The 24,868-nt window shown below is 36.8% G+C and overlaps 1 protein-coding gene across 2 annotated transcripts in view; it reads right to left on the bottom strand.

Annotated features, from left to right (window-relative positions):
- The window catches only part of LOC137273631 (neuronal calcium sensor 1), a 95,460-nt gene that overhangs the window by 50,131 nt on the left and 20,461 nt on the right, over positions 1-24,868 (bottom strand). For both annotated transcript variants that reach the window (XR_010956144.1, XM_067806398.1), the window contains exons 2-3: positions 15,549-15,573; positions 8,033-8,081 (exon numbers count right to left, since the gene is read on the bottom strand). Coding sequence is in view for 1 of the 2 variants with exons in the window: in XM_067806398.1 (XP_067662499.1) it covers positions 8,033-8,081; positions 15,549-15,573 (74 nt within the window). In the remaining variant the exon portion in view is untranslated. The remainder of the gene's footprint in view (positions 1-8,032; positions 8,082-15,548; positions 15,574-24,868) is intronic.

The raw sequence follows: 24,868 nt of genomic DNA, 5'->3' as shown, positions 1-24,868 counted from the left end.
ATTTTCACTTCATTATAAATGTATTATGAAAACAAATGAATCACTTTGAAGGATCTGCCAGTGGTAGAAATGGAAAAAACTATTAGGACGGAAAAATGACAAAGCCAATGTACGTCTCCATATTTTGTCTCATAACCCTAACAAGTTTATTGTCATATTTGTATGACTTTGAAAATTAATAAAAGAACACACGGTCTGCTTATGCTTATAGTAAATTTCTAACATGACTGTAAAATTTAAACATTGTACAGACTGCCAATGTTGATCCTATTTCACACACATTGCACACATCTAGTGTGTGTTTTCTGTCATATAGATTCTGCTGAAGGCTACAACAAATAAATTAAAACAAAATGCAAACAATGAATGTAAAACAGACTAATTTTATGGCAACAATGTCAGGTTACTACCTTGTTCAGGAATGTATCCATCAATATCCACATAAAAGAACGATATTCCATTCATCTGAAGCTGGTAAATAATCCTGCTCTGAGTCGCGTTTCTTACAACAGTCAAATTTGTGACAAGGTAACACATCGTTTCACGTCTTTCAAACTGGTGAAAACCTGATAAACCTCTCATTGGTCACCCAAGATAGCACACCTGGCAACTAATTGCATTCTAAGTAATTTATTTAACCAATAATGAGCAATCAGTCAATCAATCAACGTAATGGTGGTTAATTCTTTGAAAGGAGGATGTTGTTTTTACGTTACCACCGGGTGTAGTCAGTGTAGATTAGTACATCTACACGATTTGTTTGATTGGCATTATTAGAAGCTGGTAAGTGATAAAAGGGTAAGATTCTCTATGGATAACAACTTCTTTATTACATATGATGCAACGTTTTGGTATGGATCCTTATACCGTTGTCAAGCAAGAGTGAAGTAATATATATAAGTCTGTTCTGTGATGTATTACTCCACTCTTGCTTGACAACGGTATAAGGATCCATACCGAAACATTGCATCATATGTAATAAAGAAGTTGTTATCCATAGAGAATCTTACCCTGACTGTTTAGGTGAAGAAATTCTGCTAATATGGACAGGAGCCGAGCCCCTTAGTCCGTCACGGTAGAGGGAACGGGCGCTAACCAATTTGCAGTTTGGTTTCGTAACTAGACCGTTGGCAAGAAACATTATTCGCTCCGTATCAGTGTCCCTTTAAACAAGCAGTTTCCTTCACAGTGTTATGTAATTCTTTGGCAAAACAATTATAGAGCTATTACTTAAGACAGGGTCCCATTTTACAAAGCGACTGTTCTACTAAGATGATCATAACTCCCATACTCTAACATAGACTTACAACTGTCATAGTGCTATGATTGCTCTGTGGAATGGGGGGCTCAGAACTATGTGTGAATGGGTACAGTCATAACCATTCATTTCTTAGATGGTTGACTGATTCAGAAACCAGGAATAGAGTGAAGTGACTATGGCACTATGGCACTGATTGGGTGGTAAGGAAATTGTCAGTTATTTTCTTGTATTTGATTGGATGGTAAGGAAATTGTCAGTTCATTTCCTGTATTTGATTGGATGGTAAGGAAATTGTCAGTTCATTTCCTGTATTTGAATGGATGGTAAGGAAATTGTCAGTTCATTTCCTGTATTTGAATGGATGGTAAGGAAATTGTCAGCTCAATTCCTGTATTTGAATGGATGGTAAGGAAATTGTCAGTTCATTTCCTGTATTTGAATGGATGGTAAGGAAATTGTCAGCTCAATTCCTGTATTCAATTGGGCGGTAAGGACATTGTCAAATCAGTTCCAGGTTGGTTCCTGTATTTGGCTAAATGGAAATTATTGTGTCATGTTCTGCTATAGGCTTATGACCAATTCAGGTAACCTTGAATGTAGACCAATTCATCAAATACAGACACCATTTCAACTAAGACTTTGGGCTTGAACACCACCACATGTACATGATCATAATCCTGGTCAATCACAACAATTACCACTGACTAGGTAATCAAGCATTTTCACTTGTTAAAACAGGCACTGACACTGCACGTAAGGCAGCTACATGTCAAAGTAGTCTTACACCGCCACCAAGTGTTACAGCCCAAAGGAGTTGCTCCAGACAGACGGCTGACAGGGTATCTGGGCCTGCTGGAGGCAGATATCCTCACCCCAAGTCTGCAGCAACTGTCAAGGAGATTCCCCAAATTGGAATTCAAACATCCCAAATCATACTGAAAAACTCATTGCATTGTTGGTCAAGGACCCAAAGCAGTCATAAGACTGTTGAAGTAAAGGTATTAAAGCATTCAGAGCACTAAATTTCTTGTGAACCTGGGTCCTGCCTGATCTGAACTTACTTCTGTGGCTTAACTGTCAAACAAACAAACAAATAAAACAAACAAACAAACAAACAAACAAACAAACAAACAAACAAATAAATAAATAAATATTTTTGAAAAAATATACTTAGTACTTGATATGCCTTGGTAAGTCTAGATCAAACAAAGTCAAATAATGAAAACAAAAGAAACGTGTTTGTCTAATGTAACCTAATGTTCATGACAAGAGGGTAGACTAACATCTAGTCCCTGAAAAGTTTTAAGAAACAGTTTTCAAATTATTTCAATGAAATATAATAAAACGAGCCAAGAATCTTTTATTTTTGAGAAAAACTGATCTTGCCAAACAAGATAAACTTCACGAACATTTTAGCTATTAATGTTTCAGGGTCTGTATGACTGATTAACAAGAGGATGATGCTCTATTGTTGAATTTTACAATGCTCCAATTAAAGTACTGTTAAACTTCAGTGTTCAACTTCCGTCAGAACTTAAAAGTTTTAAATTCTCTTGATATTAACAGAAACATTGATTGCCTTCCAGCTAATTCCTTGGTCCAAGTTCAAAATCCCAGAAATATCCTGGGGTGGCTACAGAGTTTGGTGGGTGGTAGCATCTAACAGACCACCTTGACACACACAAGAATCACCTGGTGATAAGACATGTCAAACCAAAGTAACTGGGCTTTACTTTCTTCTAGACCTTTGGCCTGTGGCCAGTAGCGAAAGTGAAGGGGCCTGTTATTATCATAGTTGCTCGAGTATAACACACACGTCACCGCTCATGGGTTCAGTCTGTTGTGTATAACATACTGTTCAAATTACACAACTCAGAAAAACATGGTAAAATGATAATGTACATTGGAGAATAAAAGAAGAATACTATAGGCACAGTCAGGTTTGCAAAGCAGCACAAAAAGCAAAGGGCTTAAAGCTTGTTATGACCAAATTTCCTAGATAATAATATATATTACTGTGCCTAGCTCAGGCAGACATATATAACTATGTTGTAACAGAACAAAATTCCATACCTAACTAACTACTAGATATTTCTAGTGTTAAATGGTGGCGGAAATCTGTTTTTATTTGTAGAAAATAATCAAATGTAATTGTCTACACAGCTGCAATCTAGGGGGAAAGTCAGCCAACCTGGTAGGTTTTAATTGAACTTCCTGTATTAACTAATTTCTGGAAAACACACTGTGTATGTGGCAATTTCCATTTGTAAATGTACAGAAAATTCTCCCAGTTGTTATAGCCTAATGGTTAATGTTCCAGGTTATGCCCACAAACTTCCATATACAAGGTGTATGCTCAAAAAACAATGGATCAGTGTGCACTGCAACTGAAGGTTAGGTCATCAGTCATATGGTAACCTCATCCCACCAGGTACCCATTCACTGCCAGGTAAACTGAGGCAATTGTAAAGTCACCTGCCTGAAGTGAGACCACTTGTGTTACATGTCCTACATTATGGGGCGGGAATGAAGTCCTAGAAATTCTCAGGAGTCAAACAACATCACCTATCTAAATACTTTGTGTATAGTCATTGTCATGGCTATCAATGTTATTCAACTTCTACTGATTTGTAACATCTGCTCTTTGCACAGGACCATGCACCAACACACTGGCCATGTTTTGTGACTGAGATATGAACAGCGCAACCAGTCTTGAATTCAATACATGTGTAAACACCCATACAAGTTATGTTCATCAGTATATCTGTGAGCTATGCATCATAGTGTATGTTGTCTGTAACACAGATTCTGCTGAATGCTACAACAAATACATTAAAACATAATGCAAATATTAAATTTAAAACAGACTAAAGTTATACCAACAATGTAGCCATCACATAAAAGAACAATATACCATTCATCTGCAGCTGGTAAATAATCCTGCTCTATGTCATGTGTCTTTCAACAGTCAAAATAACATGTGAAAAGTTGATACATCATCTCAGGTTTTTCACATTAGAGTATAGTCTCACTGGTCACCCAAGATAACACACCAGGCAACTAACTGTACGATGTCCACCATTCTAAGTAATTTAGTAAGCCAATAATAAGCAATCAATCAACATATTGGCAGTTAATTCTTTAATGGAAGAAGGCTGTTGTTTTTGCACTCACACTTCACAACAGGGTGTAGTCAGAATAGATTAGTAAATCTACACACATAAGCACTGCCTTTTCACAAATCTGCTGTTGAAGATAAAAGTAATTACACAATCAGTGTGTTATCAGTTAATCCTTTAACAGATGTTTATTTTTGAAACTTCGCTGATAAACCCCCTTGCATCGCTTACATGCACATATTACAAAACATCCAATATATTTGCCAGTTCAGACCTTTAGTTATAATGTTGACTATATACTCCGGACAGGAGAAATGCCAAAAGGGAACCTTTGTCGAGTAATCTGAGTGGTGTTACCACTAATTATACCTGTTATAAATTCATTAACTAACCATCAAGTGAATGTACCCGTGAAGGTACCGCGGTTGAATAGGCCTTTTGCAACCTATGCTTGCCATAAAAGGCAACTATGCTTGTCGTAAGGGGCGACTAACGGGATCGGGTGGTCAGGCTCGCTGACTTGGTTGACACATGTCATCGGTTCCCATAGATGCTCTTGTTGTTGATCACTGGATTGTCTGGTCCAGACTCAATTATTTATAGACCGCTGCCATATAGCTGGATTATTTCTGAGTGCGGCATAAAACTCAACTCACTCACTCACTCACTCACTCACTCACTCACTCACTCAAGTGAATGATGACAAATAAGTAGGTTTATACCACCAAACGCAGGTTACAGCAAGGGAGACGAAATCGCTGTATTGCATGCGGTCTGAAAACACTTATGGGCTGAAAATGTTTCGGGGATACCAATGGAACTTTATTGCTTACATATGAAATACAATATAAGCATTTGCTGTGCATTTGGGTAAATAGGTAAACATGTTTTCACCTAAGAACAGATTTTCAGATTTTTCTACCAATGGCAAAGTCATTGTTAGTAGTTTATGGATTCAAATAAATCATATGTGGCTTTTATTATCATAGACAACAGACCAGGGGTGTAGCTACTGAAAATTACAAATGAGTTTTGCTACGAAAGTTGAGCAATCTATTGGACTTAAACAAAACATGACATAGTTAAATCAAATCAGGATCAAATTGGATCAATCACTATACCATCAGAAAAAAAACTACACCCCCGGGATACTTTATTACAATCAGTCAAGGAATAACGGGGACAATTTCAAATATCAGCATGTAAAGTTCATATACCTTTCTCATTGTTTAAGGTGAAGAAATTCTGCCGATGTGGACCGTAGCCCAGTCCCTGTGTATGTCATGGTCGAGGGAGCAGGTGCTGACTGACTTGCAGCTTGTTATCATAATTAGACCACTGACAAGAAACACTCATAGCTCCACATCAGTGGTCCTTTGAGAGAAGTGGTATGATGGTGGAATTCCTTTAAGAAGGTGTTGATGGCAATATTTCTTTTAGGATGGCAGTATTTCTTTAAGAAAAGTGGTTTGAAAATGGTATAATGGAATGATATTCCTCTAAGAAAAGTGTTAGGATGGGAGTATTCCTTTAAGGGAAGTGGTCTAATAGCAATATTCCTTTATGAGAAGCATTAAGGTGTCTGTATTCCTTTACGAGAAATTGTATGATGGCAGAATTCCTTTAAGAGAACTGCCAGAATGGTAATATTCCTTTAAGAGAAGTGGTATGATGGCAAGATTCCTTTAAGAGAAGAGGTACAATGACAATATTCATTGAAGAGTTGTTGTAAAATATCAGTATTCCCTAATGAGAAGTGGCAAGATGACTATATCTCAGTATTTTTACAGGAAGTAGTACGATGACAGTATTCCTCTCAGAGAAGTAACCATGTCAATTAGAGAGAAATATCAGGATGGCAGTATTCCTTTATTAAAAGTAATTAAGATGTCAGTATTTCTTTAAGACAGCAACAGAATTGTGTACTGGACAGCAGTGTTCCTTTCAGAAAAGTAACTGGATTGCAGGAACCCTTTAAGAGGAGTACCAGGATTGTAGTGTCCCTTTAAGAGAAGTCCCAACATTGTAGTACTCCTTTACGAGAAATAAGGGGACTGCATTATTTCATACCATAACCAAATTGCATTTTTCCTTTCAGAAAAGTAACGTTCCCCTTAAGAAGCGTAGCAAGATTGCAGTTTTCTTTTAAGATCACCAACTTGTAAGACATACAAGAACACTTGTGTTATGAAGCACCGTGAGTCCAAGATGGGGAAACAGACGGCTATCTAGTTAATGAATCAGTGGGATCGTCATGGTTTTGGCAGGCCTGGTAGCAGCACTGGTAGCGGCACTGGTGGGAGCAGAGGTGCACCAGCTGGCTTGTGTAACTGCTGGGAGACGGGTGCAAAACAAGTCACGCAGGCAGAACACCGACCATTATGACGATGTAATCTACAGCGAAGGTTAGAGGAGTTCCTGCTAAATCACATTAAAGGCTTTTAGGCATGTTTAGAATTTCTTTTCAAATGGCGTATTCCTTATGCTCTTATCTTGTGAATTTGCTAGAAATTCCCAGTTTTCAAAATATAATCTGGGTCACATACGGATGTCTCTGGTGGGGCACTCTTAGGATCAGGCACTAATTGTGTAAAAAGTACTTATGAATCAGTATACTCGAAACCATGCAGACAAACTTAGTGAGTTTGACCAATTCCCTTGACCTGAAACTTTCCAAGGCATCAGGAAAGATCAAACGTTGAAAGCAAAAATAGTAGTGGCAAAAATCTGATGTCTGACCTGATCACATTTAATAAAATATCACATTATTCTCTAACAACATTATCTTAAAGTAATATAAGGTGCCACAGTTTACTGTTCAGAGTTTCATCCTTTGGGCATGCAAGGATCCTATGATCATGCACTTGAATCTCTGCTTACTTTCTAGACATGTCTAGACTTCATGGACACATCAAGCCTGTCACCAATGAAATGTCTCCCACCAATGCATCTCCATTGACACCTATGACCAGTGACACATGCCTTATATTGCAGCTGCCGTTACAGAACCATTGCAGGTGAAACTTGTCTTCAATGATATATGTTGCTAATGAAACATGAATGCAATTACACCACTAGCTAGTGACAGACTGCAAGTAACAGATCTTCAATGATGAGTCCCAAATGACACAATTCAAGTAATTAAGATTTTTAAGGATATGTCACTAATGACACACTCCAAGTAACAGAGATCCTCAAAGACATGTATTACTTATGACACACTTCAAGGAAAAGAAATATTTAATGATGTGTGTCACTTACGACACATTAGTAATTAAGCAGTCAAATGCACACATGGAATATTAATTCCAATAGTTGGTTGTTGCTCCTTAGTTACTGTGTACTGTTTGTAAGAGTGAAGCCTCTGTTACACTGATGCTAGTACATTGTATGTACTTTATACTACGTACAGCATATACATTTGATACCATACCTTTAATCAGTAGCTAATCAATGGTAGGTTTACTTTTTTGCCCCAAAAGACAATTTTCAGATGTTACAGTATTTTCAAGGTCACAAGGAAATTTAGTGAAATAAGTTGGTTTGACAACAGGAGATACATTTGTTTATTAATGTTTGTTTGTTTGTTTGTTTGCATGATATGCTTCAGTATGTTCTGAGTATTTGCCAATATAGTTCAACTTTGACATACCTCAAGGGTGAGCTTTCCATCAGGGCAGTCTTTCATAAAACCTTTGTACCTGCAAAATCAAAAACACAGTTACACATCTGATCAGTGTAACATGTACTTGAATTTTGGTTTAAGCTACACTATTCAATAGAAGTTAAAGACCACCAAATTCCCATTTGAAATGGTATATTATCTATAGTAATGTGAATCCTTGGGTGCTCCTTCGTCTGTTTTGAGCAGTATATTTCTCAGCCAGGCAAATAAGTGATTGATTGAAGGAATTATAAAAACAACAACATGACTTCTGGTCAAACACTGTCACCTCATGATTCTCATATAAAATGTATATATATTTTTACCTATGTTACCCTGGGATGCATATAAAGATCAAATAACAGACAGCACTTGTTCATCAAGACAGTCAATGCCGTTCAACATCACATTCAGCACTAGTCTATCACACAAACAAGGTTGATAACATGATTACAATTACCTTTTATTGTGACTGAGTGTGTCAGTTTAATTTTAATTCACTTTTAGCAGAACAGCACAATGTGAACACTGACTGACTTGTGGATGTAAACTTAAAAGTTGTCTGCTTCCCCAACCCTGAGCCCAACCCCAGAGAATAAGTGAGTGAGTGAGAATCATTTTATGTCACTTCTAGCAATGTTCCATTAATATCACTAGAAAAGGGATTCAAACATTGTACCCATATGGGAAATTTAACCCATATCTGAACTAGCACAACTAGAGACAACTAGGCTACCCCACTGCCCCTTGAAATGCTATCAGTGAAGAACACAGGCCTGAGCATCCATTCCATTTTGTGACCTTTACTAACAGCATGGACTGCTGAAGGCAATAATTATAACCAAGTACCTTCTGAAGCCAGCATAATTTTGTTATACATTTATTTTAAGAATTATTGATCCACTTAATGACAAAAAAACCTTGATACAATCTGTCAACTTCTCTCTGTCCATCTTAACTTGACCTGACTAAAGATTTACCTTGACCCACAAATTAAGGACCAAGGAGATATAAAAAATTAATTTCAAAGATCCTTGCAAGTAATATGAGGGTCCTGCAAAATAATCAAATGGCATAGTTTACTTCACTAATGAACCCTAATATTTCTTTTCAAGAATTTGGAACAACAAATATCACGTCCTAGGGACTGCAGTTTGGGATTTCTTTTCTGCCTCCATTCTGTACATACGCCAGGACAGAGATTTCTGTATCATTAAAAACCCTTTCTGACTGCAACTTAACAGCTAAAACAATAATGCAACAGACAAATTATCTCTCCAACATTACAGTTAATCTTATTAACATTACATTTAATCTTATAACTGACTCCGCAATAGCCGCGCTGCAAAACATTTGCCTCTTTCATAAATTCAAGATATTTTTGTCAGCCAAACACTGACAATTTAGTTGGAAATAGAATGGTTCAATCCCTTATGATAAATATAAATCTTCCTGACCTTTTCATAATTCCACTGCAATAGTGAAAGACGTCATACCAAACTTGGCATTTGCTCAGAGGTAATAAATAAACCCATCTACTTTCATACAAATAATATTATCAGATTTGAAATTCAGCTAATAGAACTGTGCACATCTTCCTTGTTCTGTTATAAACATGAAAGCATGATCAGGTGGCACTGGTAACCATGGACACAAATTTCACGTTAAACAACTGGGCAAAGTTAAAATTTACTTCTTGTAACCATAGATTAGAGTAATTCTGTATCAATATTTGAAAATATCTGATATGTCCATAGGACCTTGCAGCAATAGATTTATCATCTTGTTTAACCGATTCAAATCACTGCTGAGTGCACTTTGGTTCTCCATTAAACATGCCATCAAGATATGAGGTTAAAAGTGGTATCAATGAAAGAGCATTTTCCATAGAAAAATCTATATCATATATTTCAATAGCTGAAATTGATAATATGAGGTGTAAAATTCCAGCAAATTGTATTAGGTGGGTCTGGAGCATCCTGTAGAGGGGACGTCACCATAAAATCAGGGACTTTCTTCAGTCGTCATAGTAGTTATAGTAGATATTTTTGGTTTAGTAACAAATTCGTCAGAATTGGTATCACCTTGCTCTGCTGATAATGGCACAATTATTTGATGTGATTGCAATCACCTGGTGTGAAAGGGCAAAACAAAGTAAAATGAAATAAATAAAAAATATGAATGAGTGACTGAGTTTAGTTTTACGCTGCACTCAGCAATACTCCAGCAATAAAACTGCAGTCTATAAATAATCAAGTCTACACCAGATAATCTAGTGATCAACAGCCTGTATCGATCTATGCCACTGGGATATGATGACATGTCAACCAAGTCTGCAGGCCTGACGACCTGATGCCGTTAGTCACCTATGACAAACATAGGTTACTGAATACCTGTTCTAACCTGGTCTACATGATGAGTAATATCAGTATATTTTATACTTGATTTGACACAGGTAGACTAAGCTGGTGCTAGTGCTTGAAAAGTTGTGTACAACTCCTTCAACTCAGAACACTGGAGGGCGGTGGGGCAGCCTTGTGGTTAAAGTCCCGCTCTTCATGTCAAAGACCCAGGTTCTATTCCCTGAATGTACCATGTGTGACGCCTATTTCTGGTGTCCCCTGATGTGATATTGCTGGAATGTCATATACAACTCACTCACCCTACAAACCTGAGGGTGGGGGCCTAGCCTAATGGTACCAGTGTCTGCTCTTCATGCCAAAGACCCAAGTTCAATTCCCATCATGGGTACATGATGAAGCCTATTTCTGGGGTCTCTTGATGTGATATTGCTGGAATGTTTGTAACTCACTCATCTAAAGACGGTGGGATAGCCATGTGGTTTAAGTGTTCTCTTTTCATGCCAAAGAGCCTGAAGTATAAATCTGCCCACCACCCACATGTCCTGGCTTGCAACTACACCCTACAACACCCGTGATCTAGAAGTCAAGGCATTCTCTTGACCGTGATATTGTGTGAATATTGCACAAAACTAAACTCACTCACTCTTCATTCCTTACTGAAAGCATGTTGTTAAAAACCATGTTATTGTATTTATATCACCAAGGTAATATTGTAAAATATCTTCATACTTGTTTATAGAACACTCACCAAGAAAATCAAGTAAAGCTGGTCTTCCCTTTGAGTTTATTATGCCTGTTGTCTATTGTAATTTGATATCAAATTAATATCAAGATTGAACTAAAGCAGGTTCAGCCCATATTTATGACACAAAATCAACAGTCTAATTGCAGAATATTTTACAAAAGAGGCCATGACAAAATTCAACACCTTACTTAAGGTTACCATGGATGCTGTGTCCACTGGAGTTTTGCAAGGCAGCAGGAGAGAACTGTCTGGTTTAATCTTGTTTTAGGTTGTAAGTGCAAAATCAATGTGCACAGCAGCCCTCAAGCCGATCTCTTATACAGAATAAACCGGCTTAGGCCAATCCTAAAACCCTCCTTGATTCAAGAGAGGAGAAATAAAGTGTTACAAATACATTAACAATCAAATTTATAACACGCTTTTCAACTGACACCTTAATTTGAAAAAATTGTGTTTTTGAGGCTAATATTGTATATTTCTTATTACCTACTGTTTTGAGCTTCAGATGCAATAAGTCAGTCTGATGAACTTGGTATCTGGTAAAAATGCACATTAAGTCTCAGTGAGGGACTACTTTTGGTTGCCATCAAACTGTAATTAAACAACTATTACCATCTCCTCCAACAAGACCTGTGCAACCATGAGTTTTTGAATGTTAACATTCTTAGTGCACTTTCCTGCATGTTTGATAAAAAATATCCTTTGAGTATTAATGAAACTTTAAGTCTATACCTTCAGGCACTGAACAAGGGATGATAAAATATGTCCAAGTGAGTGAGTGAGTGAGTGAGTGAGTGAGTGAGTGAGTGAGTGCCACTTTTTGCAATATTCCAGCAATATCACAGAGATGGACACCAGAGCCTAGATTTTCGAAGCTGTCTTAGCGTTAAGATAGTCGTAAATGACAGAGATTAACATTAACTTACTTCTATCTTAGCAGTAAGAGAGCTTCGAAAATCAAGGTCCTGAAATGGGCTTCACACATTGCACCCATGTGGGGAATCAAAGCCATTCTGTGGCATGACGAGTGAATGTTTTAACCACCCTACAGCATCTCCGTAATGTCAACCAGTCTAGAATAAAACAATTAGCAATACAGTCTGAGATTATGATTTGCGAGCACTGTACTCTACCACTGGGAAAAGTCATGTTCACCCCTCGTCAGACACATGTATCTTGCTGTTTCTTTTGTAGTTTCAGTTTTCGGTAATCTGTTGAATTACGTTTTTCTGAACTGTTTACCCCTTAGGCCCCATGGAAACTATTTCTGTAGACAATCGATGTTACCAATGTTTGTCGTAAGAGGCAACTAATGGGATCGAGTGGTCAGATTCATTGACAACATGCCATCGTATCTTGACTGCATAAGTCGATGCTCATGCTGTTGATCAGTGGATTGTCTGGTCTTAATTTAACTATTACAGACCGCCACCATATAGGTGGAATGTTGCTGAGTGCGAAGTAAAAGTAAACTCACTCAATCACTAACACTGTACATGAGTCTGACTACCAAATTTTGCCATCACTAAGTTACCACGACTTCCACACTATGACAACAAACTATAGATGTGACTAATCTCCACTGTTTGTTACCCATTTGCCTGCCATGTTATGAAACAAGGTAATCATGACTCCCATACCAGAACATACACTCACAATAGTCATGATTTGTGCTAAATATGCTTCATACAACAGCACCCTGATATGTTGTTACATGTGGGAGAACTAGTGCTTTCTTTAATGCTATACTCAGCAACAATCCAGATATATGATGGCAGTCTGTAAACAATCGGGACTTGATCAGATAATCCAGTGACTGAAATCATAAGCATTGGTCTCCACAATAAGGATACAACAACCTGCATCAGCTAAGTCAACAAACCTGATCACTTGATCCCATTCGTCTCCTTTTAAGCATGGATTGCTGAACACCAATTTTAACCTGTACCTTCAGGGGTTGGAATAACTACAAAATTAAAGAATGCCCATAGAATTTAGGCTTTCACCCCATTAACTGTCATCATCTTGTTGTGTATATAAAAGGGCAACTGTTAACACATACATCAATCAAAATGGTATTCACTGCAGATTAAGTTGGCTGAAGGGAAAACCATTTCTAAACTAATTTTTGTATCATATTTTTATTTTTAAAAATGTACAAAATGTGTTTTTCTGACAAAAAATGAATAAACAATGTTTGCACGACATCAGATGTTCAATCTTACATCCAGACATCATGTCTTGTGAATTATACGTTAAGTCAAGCTGCCTCTCTTTTCATAGGACATAATTGTGTGTTTCTAAGCAGTGACTGAAAAAATATCGTCTCTCAAACAAAATCCTGTCTCATCCCTTCCCATCAATATCAAATGGTGCATCCTTTAATAATCTGCAACTCACGCTATGGCTGCAGCATTGCTCCAGGACAGAATTAATGTAAAAATATGGATTTAGTGAGCAAAACAGTAAATGCATATTTGTATTTAAATTAATCCCTTAAATATTCGTCATTAAATCTCATAAAGAGAATATTTCCTATCCAGCAAAATGTTTTAAGAGGTGATACAAGGTTTGAGTGTTACTGGTAATAGCCGAGTTCATGTAAAAGACAGATTCTGGTTTCACTCTTTCATTCTTGAAAAAAACAAACAATTCAGAACCATAGCAAGAAATCAGAAACAAAAGTTCAATATGTGGTTTAAGTTTAAAATTAATTCCTATTACCAAACTCCTTAACTCTGACTTGTTTTTAAACCAGCATGAAAATCCTGATGAAAAATTCATGAAAAGATGTTATTAGCTTGGAGATAGAAAATACATAGTTTGAGAGAAACAAGCAACTACATGAATAAAAAAAAAAGGCCGAAATAATATGTTCCTCAAAACAAAGAAGTTGCCATCCATAAATTGTCCTTGTTAACTAGATTTTCAAGCAGATTCAAGAATCTTCCACATCACTCAGGATATTCACCTGATGAAAAACTAGGTTCTTGACAGGCATGTAGAAGTTGGTATTCAGGAACAAGACAAAATATTATGGATTTCAACTTTTTGTTTAATTATTTACACAATGTTTCATCACTCTGGCTTCATGTACCTTACTTGTATATATATCATGTATAACTGTCAGTTGGTATCCACCTGACGAAGGGGCTAAGAATAACCCAGAAATGTTGTGTAAACAATAAAGAAGTTGACATCCATAACATTTGTCTTATTCCTGATGAAAAACTACTCCGAAATACTGTTTTTGTCATAATACAAAACTGACATCCATAAATTCTCACCTCTCGTGTGTATCACTTCTAAATGCTGCTTGAAGACTATATACTTGCATCACTAACTCAAAAAGTTTATGGATGGCAGCTTCTTTATAACATGGAACACATTTCTGAGTATCATCTTACCTGAGGAAAAGATATACTGCAAAACTTTGTGTTTATTCCAATAAGAAGTTGACATCCATATATTTTCCCTGTCAAGTGAATATATTCCATATGCCATGCAAAGAATTGCTTCATTTAGGCCAAATCAAGACAGTAACTAGACTAAAGTGTATTCTCTGAATATAGATATCTAGATACAACAAATAAACCCATTCCATCAGGAAAGGAGACTATACAGTAAGGGAAGGGTGAAGAGGAAGCTAACATGGTTCAGGGATAGTCTGTTTCATAGTCCTTGAACTGCAATAGTATACTTCTGCCCATCCCTTTCTCCATTGCTAAATCCTCATATCCTCTTCATTCCAAGATAGACCTGTACTTCATCTTTGTTGATCAATGTTAGGATATGCCCTTATACTACCAGTTGTGTCTCAAAGACCCTGAACCACATCATTTTCCCTTCCGCTCAACCCTTCCTGTCAACCCTTTTTGTGATGCAAAAGCTCAACATCAAGCAAGTCAAAATTTCCTCAGGTTCTGAAAATCCCCTCTCAACTGGGCACCCATTCAGTCTAAAAGGAATTGTTTGTGTACTTCAAAATTATATATATTCAGACACTATGTGTTAGCAAAGATTCTGGGACTGCGCGACAGATTAACCTATATCCCAGTCCTGCATACTCAGATCAGTACTGTCAAACATATATATCAGTCCACAAGCTGAACTGGAGTAGTCGCCATTTTAATGAAAAGTATAAATAACACAATATCTAAAACAAGCAAATAAAATGCAATAACAAAACAATTACTTCCAACATCAAGCACAAAAATATATAATATAGTGGTTTCCAGAGGTTTTCTACTTTGGGAGCACAAGGGAAAGTATGTCAGATATTTTTTTCAATTTATTTCTAAAATCCATATAAGAAAATGGGCCTGCTTCTCCTCTAACCACGACCTTCCGGGGCGCAGTGTTTGATTACAATCAAGATTGGAAACTCTATACTCACCATTGCCTGATTTCTCCTTCCGAAACTGGAAAAAAAAGATTACATGAATTAAACATGTGTCTTATCCACTTTCAATTACTACAACTAAGCCACTGGCTATATCTAAATAGCATCTACTTGGTAGCCTTGTCCCTGTTTTATATACAGCTGAAAAGCATTTTGCCTACCACTTCTTCTCCTGAGATTGACAATTTTGTCATTAGAATGGTACTTGAATACAGCAACAGGCCTTATGATCTCAAAGAATTCCTATTTTGTTGCATAGACATTCAGCACATGGAAGGACGAGTTAACATATCTAAAATTATAATTATTACAGATGTAAACCAAGATGTAAATAGGATGCTGGCAAGGAGATGTTGAAATTGCAACTACCACACAAAAAATGGATGGAAGCAACTAAAAGAAAAAAATTCAAAAGAGGTACAAAGAAAAATCTCAAGTACATAAAACCTCAAAAGTCAAGAGAGCTATATAATAACAACAATGAGAATGTTCATAATGCACATTTTTGAGGCTAGATATCCTGCTGAAAGCACACAACATGATCATTATTACCCCAGATAGCCCAAGCTGCCTGTTGGGTGCTAGGAGGCTGATAGTTACATGACTTCTCTCTCCTGGCTACCATTTTCTTCTGCATGAACAGAGGCAACATCATAGCAACCTCACTTGCCTTAGGTGAGACCACATGTATCACATCTACATAGACAATTCTAGCATGTACATTAATAAAATACATACTTCCAATGAAAGTATGTTTTAAAACCTGTACTTTCAGTGGCAATTATACTGGGCATCTAACATGTGGTCATAGAACATGGCATCTTTTCTTCAGTATTTTCAAACTCAAAACAGAAAGGCAATGTTTTTGTTCTCCAAGTATATATCAAAGCCTGAAGGCTACAAACACTCACATCCTAAAATGAAAGCAAGTGTTCCCTTTCTATTTCCCTTGCACAATTTGATTACCATACAAGTGAACGCAAAATCTAATAACTCGGGCACAAAATTGACGTGTGTCATCTCAACTTCAAATATTTCTCCAGCAGCCTATTTGGCTGCCCTTTTTCATCGTAACTGTTGTCGTTGTCAGGGCGTACCACCCATAGGCGGGACAAATTACAATAATAAATCGTAATACAATTCTCGTGGCTTGTGTAATATACTGAGAACGGGTCCTTTCATCTGCTAGTTGTTGTTTACATCATTGTATCAGTGGTAAATGTACCAGTATAACCCTGAGGTGTCTCTCCCACAGAAAAACACTTTTATCTAATATGACCACATGGAAAAAACAGACATGACACACAAACTGAATGACGTATTATGAAACTGTATTGTTGTGTTTGATTGCTTGAAATAGAAACCGTGACAAGTACAGGAAAATGTAGCAATATATGTATAAATGATTCAATATTTAACTTTTCTGTATAAGCTATGTAGTCACAAAGAAAAATAGCCATGTGAAAGATGCAATAGGCATTTTTATTTTGGTTTACCGATCCGCTGACCAGAAATGTGAAAGATGTGAAGACTTAAATATGAACACCTACTTTCATGAGATTTCATTTTTTTTAAACTTGCTTTTCTTTTGATGTTCATTATATGATATACTCAAGAGTGCAAGTAACAACTCCATATTCTCTTTTGTTTTGTTTTGTTTTTTTTCACTGTTTCTTACAACACTAAAAACCTAATATTTTTTTCTAAACCAAGTAATTTAACAAAAAAGGTCTTATGAAAATATATTCTTGTGTAGCTGCTTGAATTAGAAACTGTAACAAAGCACAACAAATGTTGCTGTACAAATATATATGAGTCAGTATGTTTTCTAATTAATTTCTATATGGCTATGTATTCCAGGACAAAGTATCTATTCAGAGTGCCAGCATTTCACTTCAACAACATAAAAACTATATCACAGTTGCTAGCTGTTTTTCATCACTCTGGAATATCTACCAGTTATTTGATTTTTTTTTAAATCTGAACTAGATGTACAGGCAAGACTAACAGTCAAAAAATGGACATTTCCAATTAGACTTTTTCTGATTGAATCATCCTCTGAGATTGCATGACACCAAATCATAATTATTAGCCAGTCAGAATGCTGTTGTCATCTAGTGACTGTGAAATGTGGCCATAGTTAAAATCCTCCTATCTGCATCTTGTACCTTATATCACCGTGTCAAATTTGACCATTGGTGGCAGTATGACAGTCTAATAATGGGGTGGCGTAGTGGTTTTAAAGTGTTCGCTTGTCATGCCAGAGACATGGGTTCACTTCCCCACATGGGTACTATGCATCAAGCACATTTCTGGTGTCCCCAGCAGTCATATTGCTAGAATATTGCTAAAGGCGGTGTATAACTCAGCTCACTCATTCTTAACAATGATGAGTAAATCACACCAAACTGAGTTAGCAACTGAATTTAGTTCTATGCTACTTTTAGCAATGTACCAGCAATATTGAAGCAGGGGTCACCAGGAATGGGTTTCTGACATTGTACCCCTGTGGGGAATCAAACTCGAGTCTTCGACATGACTATGGAATGCTTACAGCACACAGCTACTCCACTACCTCCCATCATACCCAAGACCACGGAACAACTCCTAATGCAGTTCCAAGGTGTGATACCTATTTCAAGCTTCCCTGACATGATTTTGCCGATCATAATCTCCCACTCACTCACTCACTCACTCACTCACTCACTCACTCACTCACTCACTCACTCACTCACTCACTCACTCACTCACTCACTCACTCACTCACTCACTCACCCACCCACCCACCCACCCACCCACCCACCTACTCAAGTATCCAATACCACCATCATGCCTACAGGAGTCTAAATTTGGGAAGCAATATTCCAGCTGTATAGTGGTGGTCTGTACATAATCAAGTCTGGAACTGACAATCCATTGATCAACAGCACAAGCACTGATCTACACAACTGGCATGCAACTACATGTGTTAATCAAGTCAACGAACTTGACCACTTTTAGTCACCTACTATGACAAGCATGGAATGCTTAAGAACAATTTTAACCTAGATTTTCATGGTTGTAATCTAATGGGAGAGTTAGAAGGATAGGGATTGGAGTCGACTTAATACCCCACCTCTTGTGTGGGCATACTATAGCTTTTTGCAAAGCTTATTATATGTAGAATATGGTGTGCCTTTTTTCGGTAGCCTGACGGGATTCCTATTTTTAGATATCTAAGTCACATGAGAACACCCTGTTTATTTTGTTACATACTGAGAGAAACAGTTAAAGGAACAATGGAATTTCCAAGCATATCTTTAATATTTTCCACTTTTCATTACCAGCTTTGAACAGCAATGTGGGAGGTTATCTGAGAACAAATAAAGGAACACTGCCATCAAGTGGTGTTTCTTTATTTGTTTTCCCTCAGTATATCAGAAATATGGGAAGTCAGTTGTTCATCATACAATAAAAAATACTGTTTTAAGGGGTTGTAAAGGTGACAAGGACTTTGAGGTGCTCACTGTTTGAAGTCTCTAACAATATTCTCACAACATAGTTGATAATAACTATGCAACATTTGTCAATAAACTTGCAACACAGCTGACAGTAGTTCCACCATAGTTAACATTGATCTTGCAACACTGCTGAAAACATTACAACATTGTTAACAATAATATTACAAAACAGTTAACAATCATCTTCCAACTTATTCCACAGTAATCTTACAACATAATCAGCTGCAACCTTGCAACATAATTAACAACGATCTTACAACATTTTTAACGATAATCTTGCATAGACACAAACAGCAGTCTCTACATGACCGCTCTACATTAATAAAACATCCTTTCAAGAGACCAAAGGCAAATTCCATGCAGATTTCGTCAGGGTCATAAACCTAATAAATACAATGCTGAAGTTAATTCTTTTCCTACATGCTGACTTACTCTATATACCGTCAAAGTAAAGTGTATATATAGCTAACACATAAAGGCAAATGCCTGGCACATTAGAAAGCACTTCAGTCATCCTGTACACTTCATACAAACAGGAAAGTTTCAAGCAGACCAAAGATAAAAATAACCAACATAGCTCCCCAAAGAGAGGTATATATCAACATCACATCTGAAATATGATGGACTGGCATGATATCCACTACAGTTTTAACAAATGTATGTACAGTTACAAATATTTACCCAATTAAAAGTTTAACAGAAAGGCAAAGTATTCCATATTATCGCCCTTTTATAAATGTTTGCATGTAATCGCTACTGCAAGAATCCCTGGTCCCGCTGTATTATAGCAGTGTGAATATAACTATGATAAGAATTGCTAATTCTGTCAGACTTTCAATTTTCATAGAGGTGGCTAAGTAGTTTAGCTCACCGATTTTGTATGCATGCTTGTTTGTACCTCATTCTGATAGACCGGGTTCGATAATGGGTCTCAATGCCCCGAAAGTGTAAGAATTTGTACTGTGTTAAGAGAAATCATTAATATAATACGTTTATGACTGCTTACATAAAGGCATTAGGTATTTCATCACTGGATTGTCTGACCTAAACCTGAATGTTTACAGACTGCTTTCATAGAACAGCACAACACTTAATGCTCACTTGCATGACATCCAGTACATTTTTCAGTAGAAAGTATATGAAATCCTTGATGACAACTTCAAGGCAAAAGAATATGATGACATGGCATTTTTAAAAATAACAAAAAAAACCCTAAAAATATAAAGAACTGGCTATCTGTAAAAAGGAAAGAGTCAAGTTCACAAGATATCATGAGAAAAATTGAACTTGTGGACAATTATTTTCAGATGAGTTTGTCATTACATCTAGCACTGTTTACCACGACTTACAACTTTCACTCATCTTAAACCTGCCGAGTCCTATCCTGATGGAGACATTTGGTTTTATTTGCACCCAGAATGCATTTCCCCTGGCCACCTACTTGCAAACATTTGACAGCTAGCCAGCAGACTGTCTTAAGAACACAACAAAATGGTTCTTTGTAAAATTAGTGTCACTACTTATGTGCAAATGTTTTCTATCACAGCTATTTCATGCCAAGACATTTTATTGCACAAATTTGACTGTCACATTACATTGATTTTTTTTTTTATAATGGCAAGATGCATAAACTGTCTACCAGAAAATCAGATCTTTGATCACTGCAGCTTATGGTAAGGAGAAGGCATGATCAAATAAACAATACACCTATCCATGTATCCATGCCTGACTGAAGGGTCTATCAATGTTCAATACTTATTTATGGGTATCTGTAATGACTTAATCTGATAATTACTCTTGCTAGAATTACCTTCCCATCTACTGTGAAACATTATGCCAAATCTACACAATACTGTAAGAATTAGGCATCAATGTTTAACAGGATCACATATTATTTTGGTCGTATGGAACATTGAAAAGACCATTCACAAACGGTACTATGATGCTAACAGCGATTCTTGAAATTAATGTGACGCTAAGTAAGTGCAACTACTGGCCAAAAGTACTTTAAAAAAGGTGACTCCATATTAATCCAACATTAGCCTTCTCCAGGTGGAACTACATACTTGTTTATAAAAAATAGCTTTAAAAACAATTAAGTTTAATGAATACAAACAAAGACTACTCACATTTTTTGCATTCACTGAAAATTCCTGTTTAGCTAAACATTTATTGTATCATATTTTGTATGCGGTATGTTTATCGATATCAGACACAGTACATTGTGAAACTTCTAACACTGTTGGAATTCTGGGTTACAATGAGTGAGTTAGTGTCCAGGCTAGATTATGTACAGACTGGAGTGAGTGAGTGAGTGAGTGAGCGAGTGAGTGAGTGAGTGTCTAGGCTTTATTATTTACAGCCTGCAGTGTGTGTGGGTGAGTGGGTGAGTGGGTGAGGAAGAGTAAATAATTTGACATGTAATCAAAACCCAAACTACATAGATTGATGCCCATGATGTTGATCACTGGATTGTCTGGTCAAGGCTTGATTATTTACAACCAACCAAACAGAAAAACGTTACCATCAGATTATCAGAACCTTAAACAAACACTGACCAGCAAGTGACCTACCACACCCCTTATTATCATACATTAGCCAACCATAATGCAGTTTTCTTCAGCTTTATGGCAATAGTTTCACAAAACTTCAACTTGAGACTTGACTTTCAAAAATAATTTGATAAAATTCTTCAATTTATCTGAAAATTGATCAAAGGTTATGGAAAGTCTACTATATATACTGAACATTAAGAGAAACACAACTCAATTGAAGACATAAACATTAACGCTTATTTTCGTAAGATTTCATTTTGTCGAAGCCTGTGTTTCTTTAGCTGTTCATCATTGTTAAAACCGTCTGACTTTATTTCCCACGAATATGTGAAACCCATTTCTGGTGCTCTTCAGTCCCAGTATAGGTAAACATCTACTGTCACTTTGTGGTATGGTAAGCTACTTTCACATAAAGACACACTGTCATATACCTGTTTACATATGGGTTAGCTATATGGTCATCATCAACACATGCTTGTCATAAGACATGACTAAAAGGATTAGGTTGCCATCAGCAAGTAGATTGATGCTCATGACATCAATCACTTGACTGTATGGTTAAGATTTAAAATATTTGCAGACCACTATCAGATAGCTGGAATATTGTTGAACGTGGCACTAAATGACACAAACATTGTGACATAACAAAAATGTATTTAATGTCATTAAATACAACTCACTCATGTCCAACACTGTAAACTGAGTCTCACAAGATGAAACATTCCTACTGAAGTCACTCATGGTCTGTGAATATGTCTGCATTGTTTACTATTGGTAACTGGCATTTAATGTTTCATCACTAAGACAATTATGTCTTCTTGTAAGCATCAAGGAGGACCTAATTCCTTATGCACATTCCCATGATTCCATGGAAGCACACATCTCATGTACTGCATTTGAACTTCAATACGATTCAACAATACAGGTTCTTGGACAACTTAAATAGACTTAAGAAGATATGTGACCTGTGTGACTGAGTGACATTCACTGATTGTCAGTGATCAAATGAATGAGAGTATCAATGAGTTAGAGAGAGTTATTGAGTGTCACTGAGTGAGCGTGTCAGCGAGTGAATGAGAGCGTCAGTGAGTGAGAGTTACTGAGTGAGCGTGTCACTGAATATCACTGAGCGTCACTGAGATATTATTAGTGAGTGTCAGTGAGCGAGTGTCAATGAAAGAGTATCAGTCAGCAAGTGAATGTCAATGAATATCAATGAATGACAGTGTCAGTGAGTGAGGGAGTCAGTGAGTGTCAGTAAGTTAGTGTCTGTGAACATGTGAGTTAGTGAGTGAGTGAGTGTGCAAGTCAGAGTCAGTGTGTGTGAATATGGGATCCACACTAAACTGTGGCATACTATCTTGGTGGACACACACACACATTTATCCACATCTAGTGGCATGGATGCTCATGCTGATGATCACTGGATTGTCTGGTCCAGATTTGATTATTTACAGAGCACCGGCATATAGCTGGAATATTGCTATTGAGTGTGACATAAAAATGAACTCTCACTCACTCAATCTATCAGCATTTCAAGACCGGTTCAACTGATCCACATTAAATCATTTACATGATGAAATGATAACCATGAAATATTTCTCTCTGTGGCATTTAAAACTTAACTGCAACAAGGATTTCGCCGATAAAAATAAGGTCATGATCAGCATGTTTTATTACACAAATTCTCTTGCTCACCCTTGAACACTCTGAGTTCCAATGTCATCTGGTAAATCCAGAATAACAGCTTCTTCTATGGAAAGTCCTCTATTTGCATTAATACATTCTATTTTGAAAGGAGTCATTTGGAAAATGACTTCAAATGAGACAATTCAAGGAGAAAAAAGACTGTTGCAATAGTTGATCGCAATTGACTATCAATATCACAATAGTTGGTTGCAACAGATTATCGCCATCTCAAAAGTTGTTTCCCCATTAGTCTGTCACACAGTCCCTGAACCACATTATTGTGCCTACTGTCAAGCCCTCCCTGCAATGCTAAAGCTTAAATGAAGCAAGTGTAGATTTCTTCAGGTTCAGGTGAATCTCTGGTCTCTCTGGGGCTCCTTTTCAATTAAAATGGGCTTGTTTCTTACTATCACAATTACATATATTCAGAGACTAAGCATTAGTCTTATTTCCCCCTCAATAGTCACATCCACTGAATACTGTAAACTATTTCAACTTTCATATTTTTTTATTCTCCAAGACATCTTCATTACCAGATTTATAATCAGTCCAACTTTGAGGCAGTGATAAACTGGGTTTGTTTTGTGTTTTGTGTTTGGTTGCGTTTAGGGGGGGGGGTTGTGTTGTTTCTTTCTATTTTTCTTGGGGGAGGGGTTGTTAACACCACATTTGTGAAATATTTCAGCTGTATTCTGTAAATAATAAACAATCAAGTCATCAATATGATGAGCATCAAGACATGCAACCAGGATACAATTACCTCTTACAATAAGCATGGGCTGCTGATGACTAACTCTAACCCATGTGGATGTGCAAATATATTCTGCACCTGTAAAACTTGATGACCACTAAAGTGCTGTTGGTAAGGATCTTTCATATGACCAATAAAATGTTGTTGGTCAGAACATTTCATAACAAATATAGCTCTATTCAGCTAGGAAGCAAACACAAGGACTGAATTCCTCAAAATGCTCCCAGTATGTGTTAAAAATCATGATTGTGCCAATCTTTCCTCCATCCACAGTGATTTATAAAGACATTTTCAGAGGTTCATATTCAGCCTGAAGTCTAGCGCTAAAGTCTGGAATTACCCAGTTCAGGTTGAAAGATTTAAAGATTTGTCAGGGTATATCAAGGAAGCCTGTAAATCACAGATAACATGACCAGTAAAGAGAAATAGGCTTACATGTACAATTGCATTCAAAGCAATATCAAGATATCTCTGAAAAAAAGAAAATAACTTTTTAAAAATCCTATTTTTTGTACAAAATGATGTATTTTTTCCCTGTTTGAGTACCTCAAGTTGTTATTTTGAATTCTAGATACGAGTAATACACCCTGTAGCTCCATTGAGTCTGATTTAGTTTCAGTCACTAGTGTAACAATCTTGGGAGGTGGAGCTATTCTTTCCCAAAAGACTTCCAACTTTTCCCACAGTTACTCCATTGCACGTCCGACTGATGTAGAGAGATACACTCCAGGGGGTGGATGGATGGATGTTGTTTTATGTCACTCTCAGCAATATTAAAGCAATAATAGTAACTCTCTAGTCTTCTTTCAACACTCACAC

The sequence above is a fragment of the Haliotis asinina genome, chromosome 2 (genome assembly GCF_037392515.1).
Source record: "Haliotis asinina isolate JCU_RB_2024 chromosome 2, JCU_Hal_asi_v2, whole genome shotgun sequence".
Taxonomy (NCBI): domain Eukaryota; kingdom Metazoa; phylum Mollusca; class Gastropoda; order Lepetellida; family Haliotidae; genus Haliotis; species Haliotis asinina.
The sequence above is the reverse complement of the archived record's forward strand: the minus strand, read 5'-3'. Positions and strand labels throughout refer to the sequence as shown.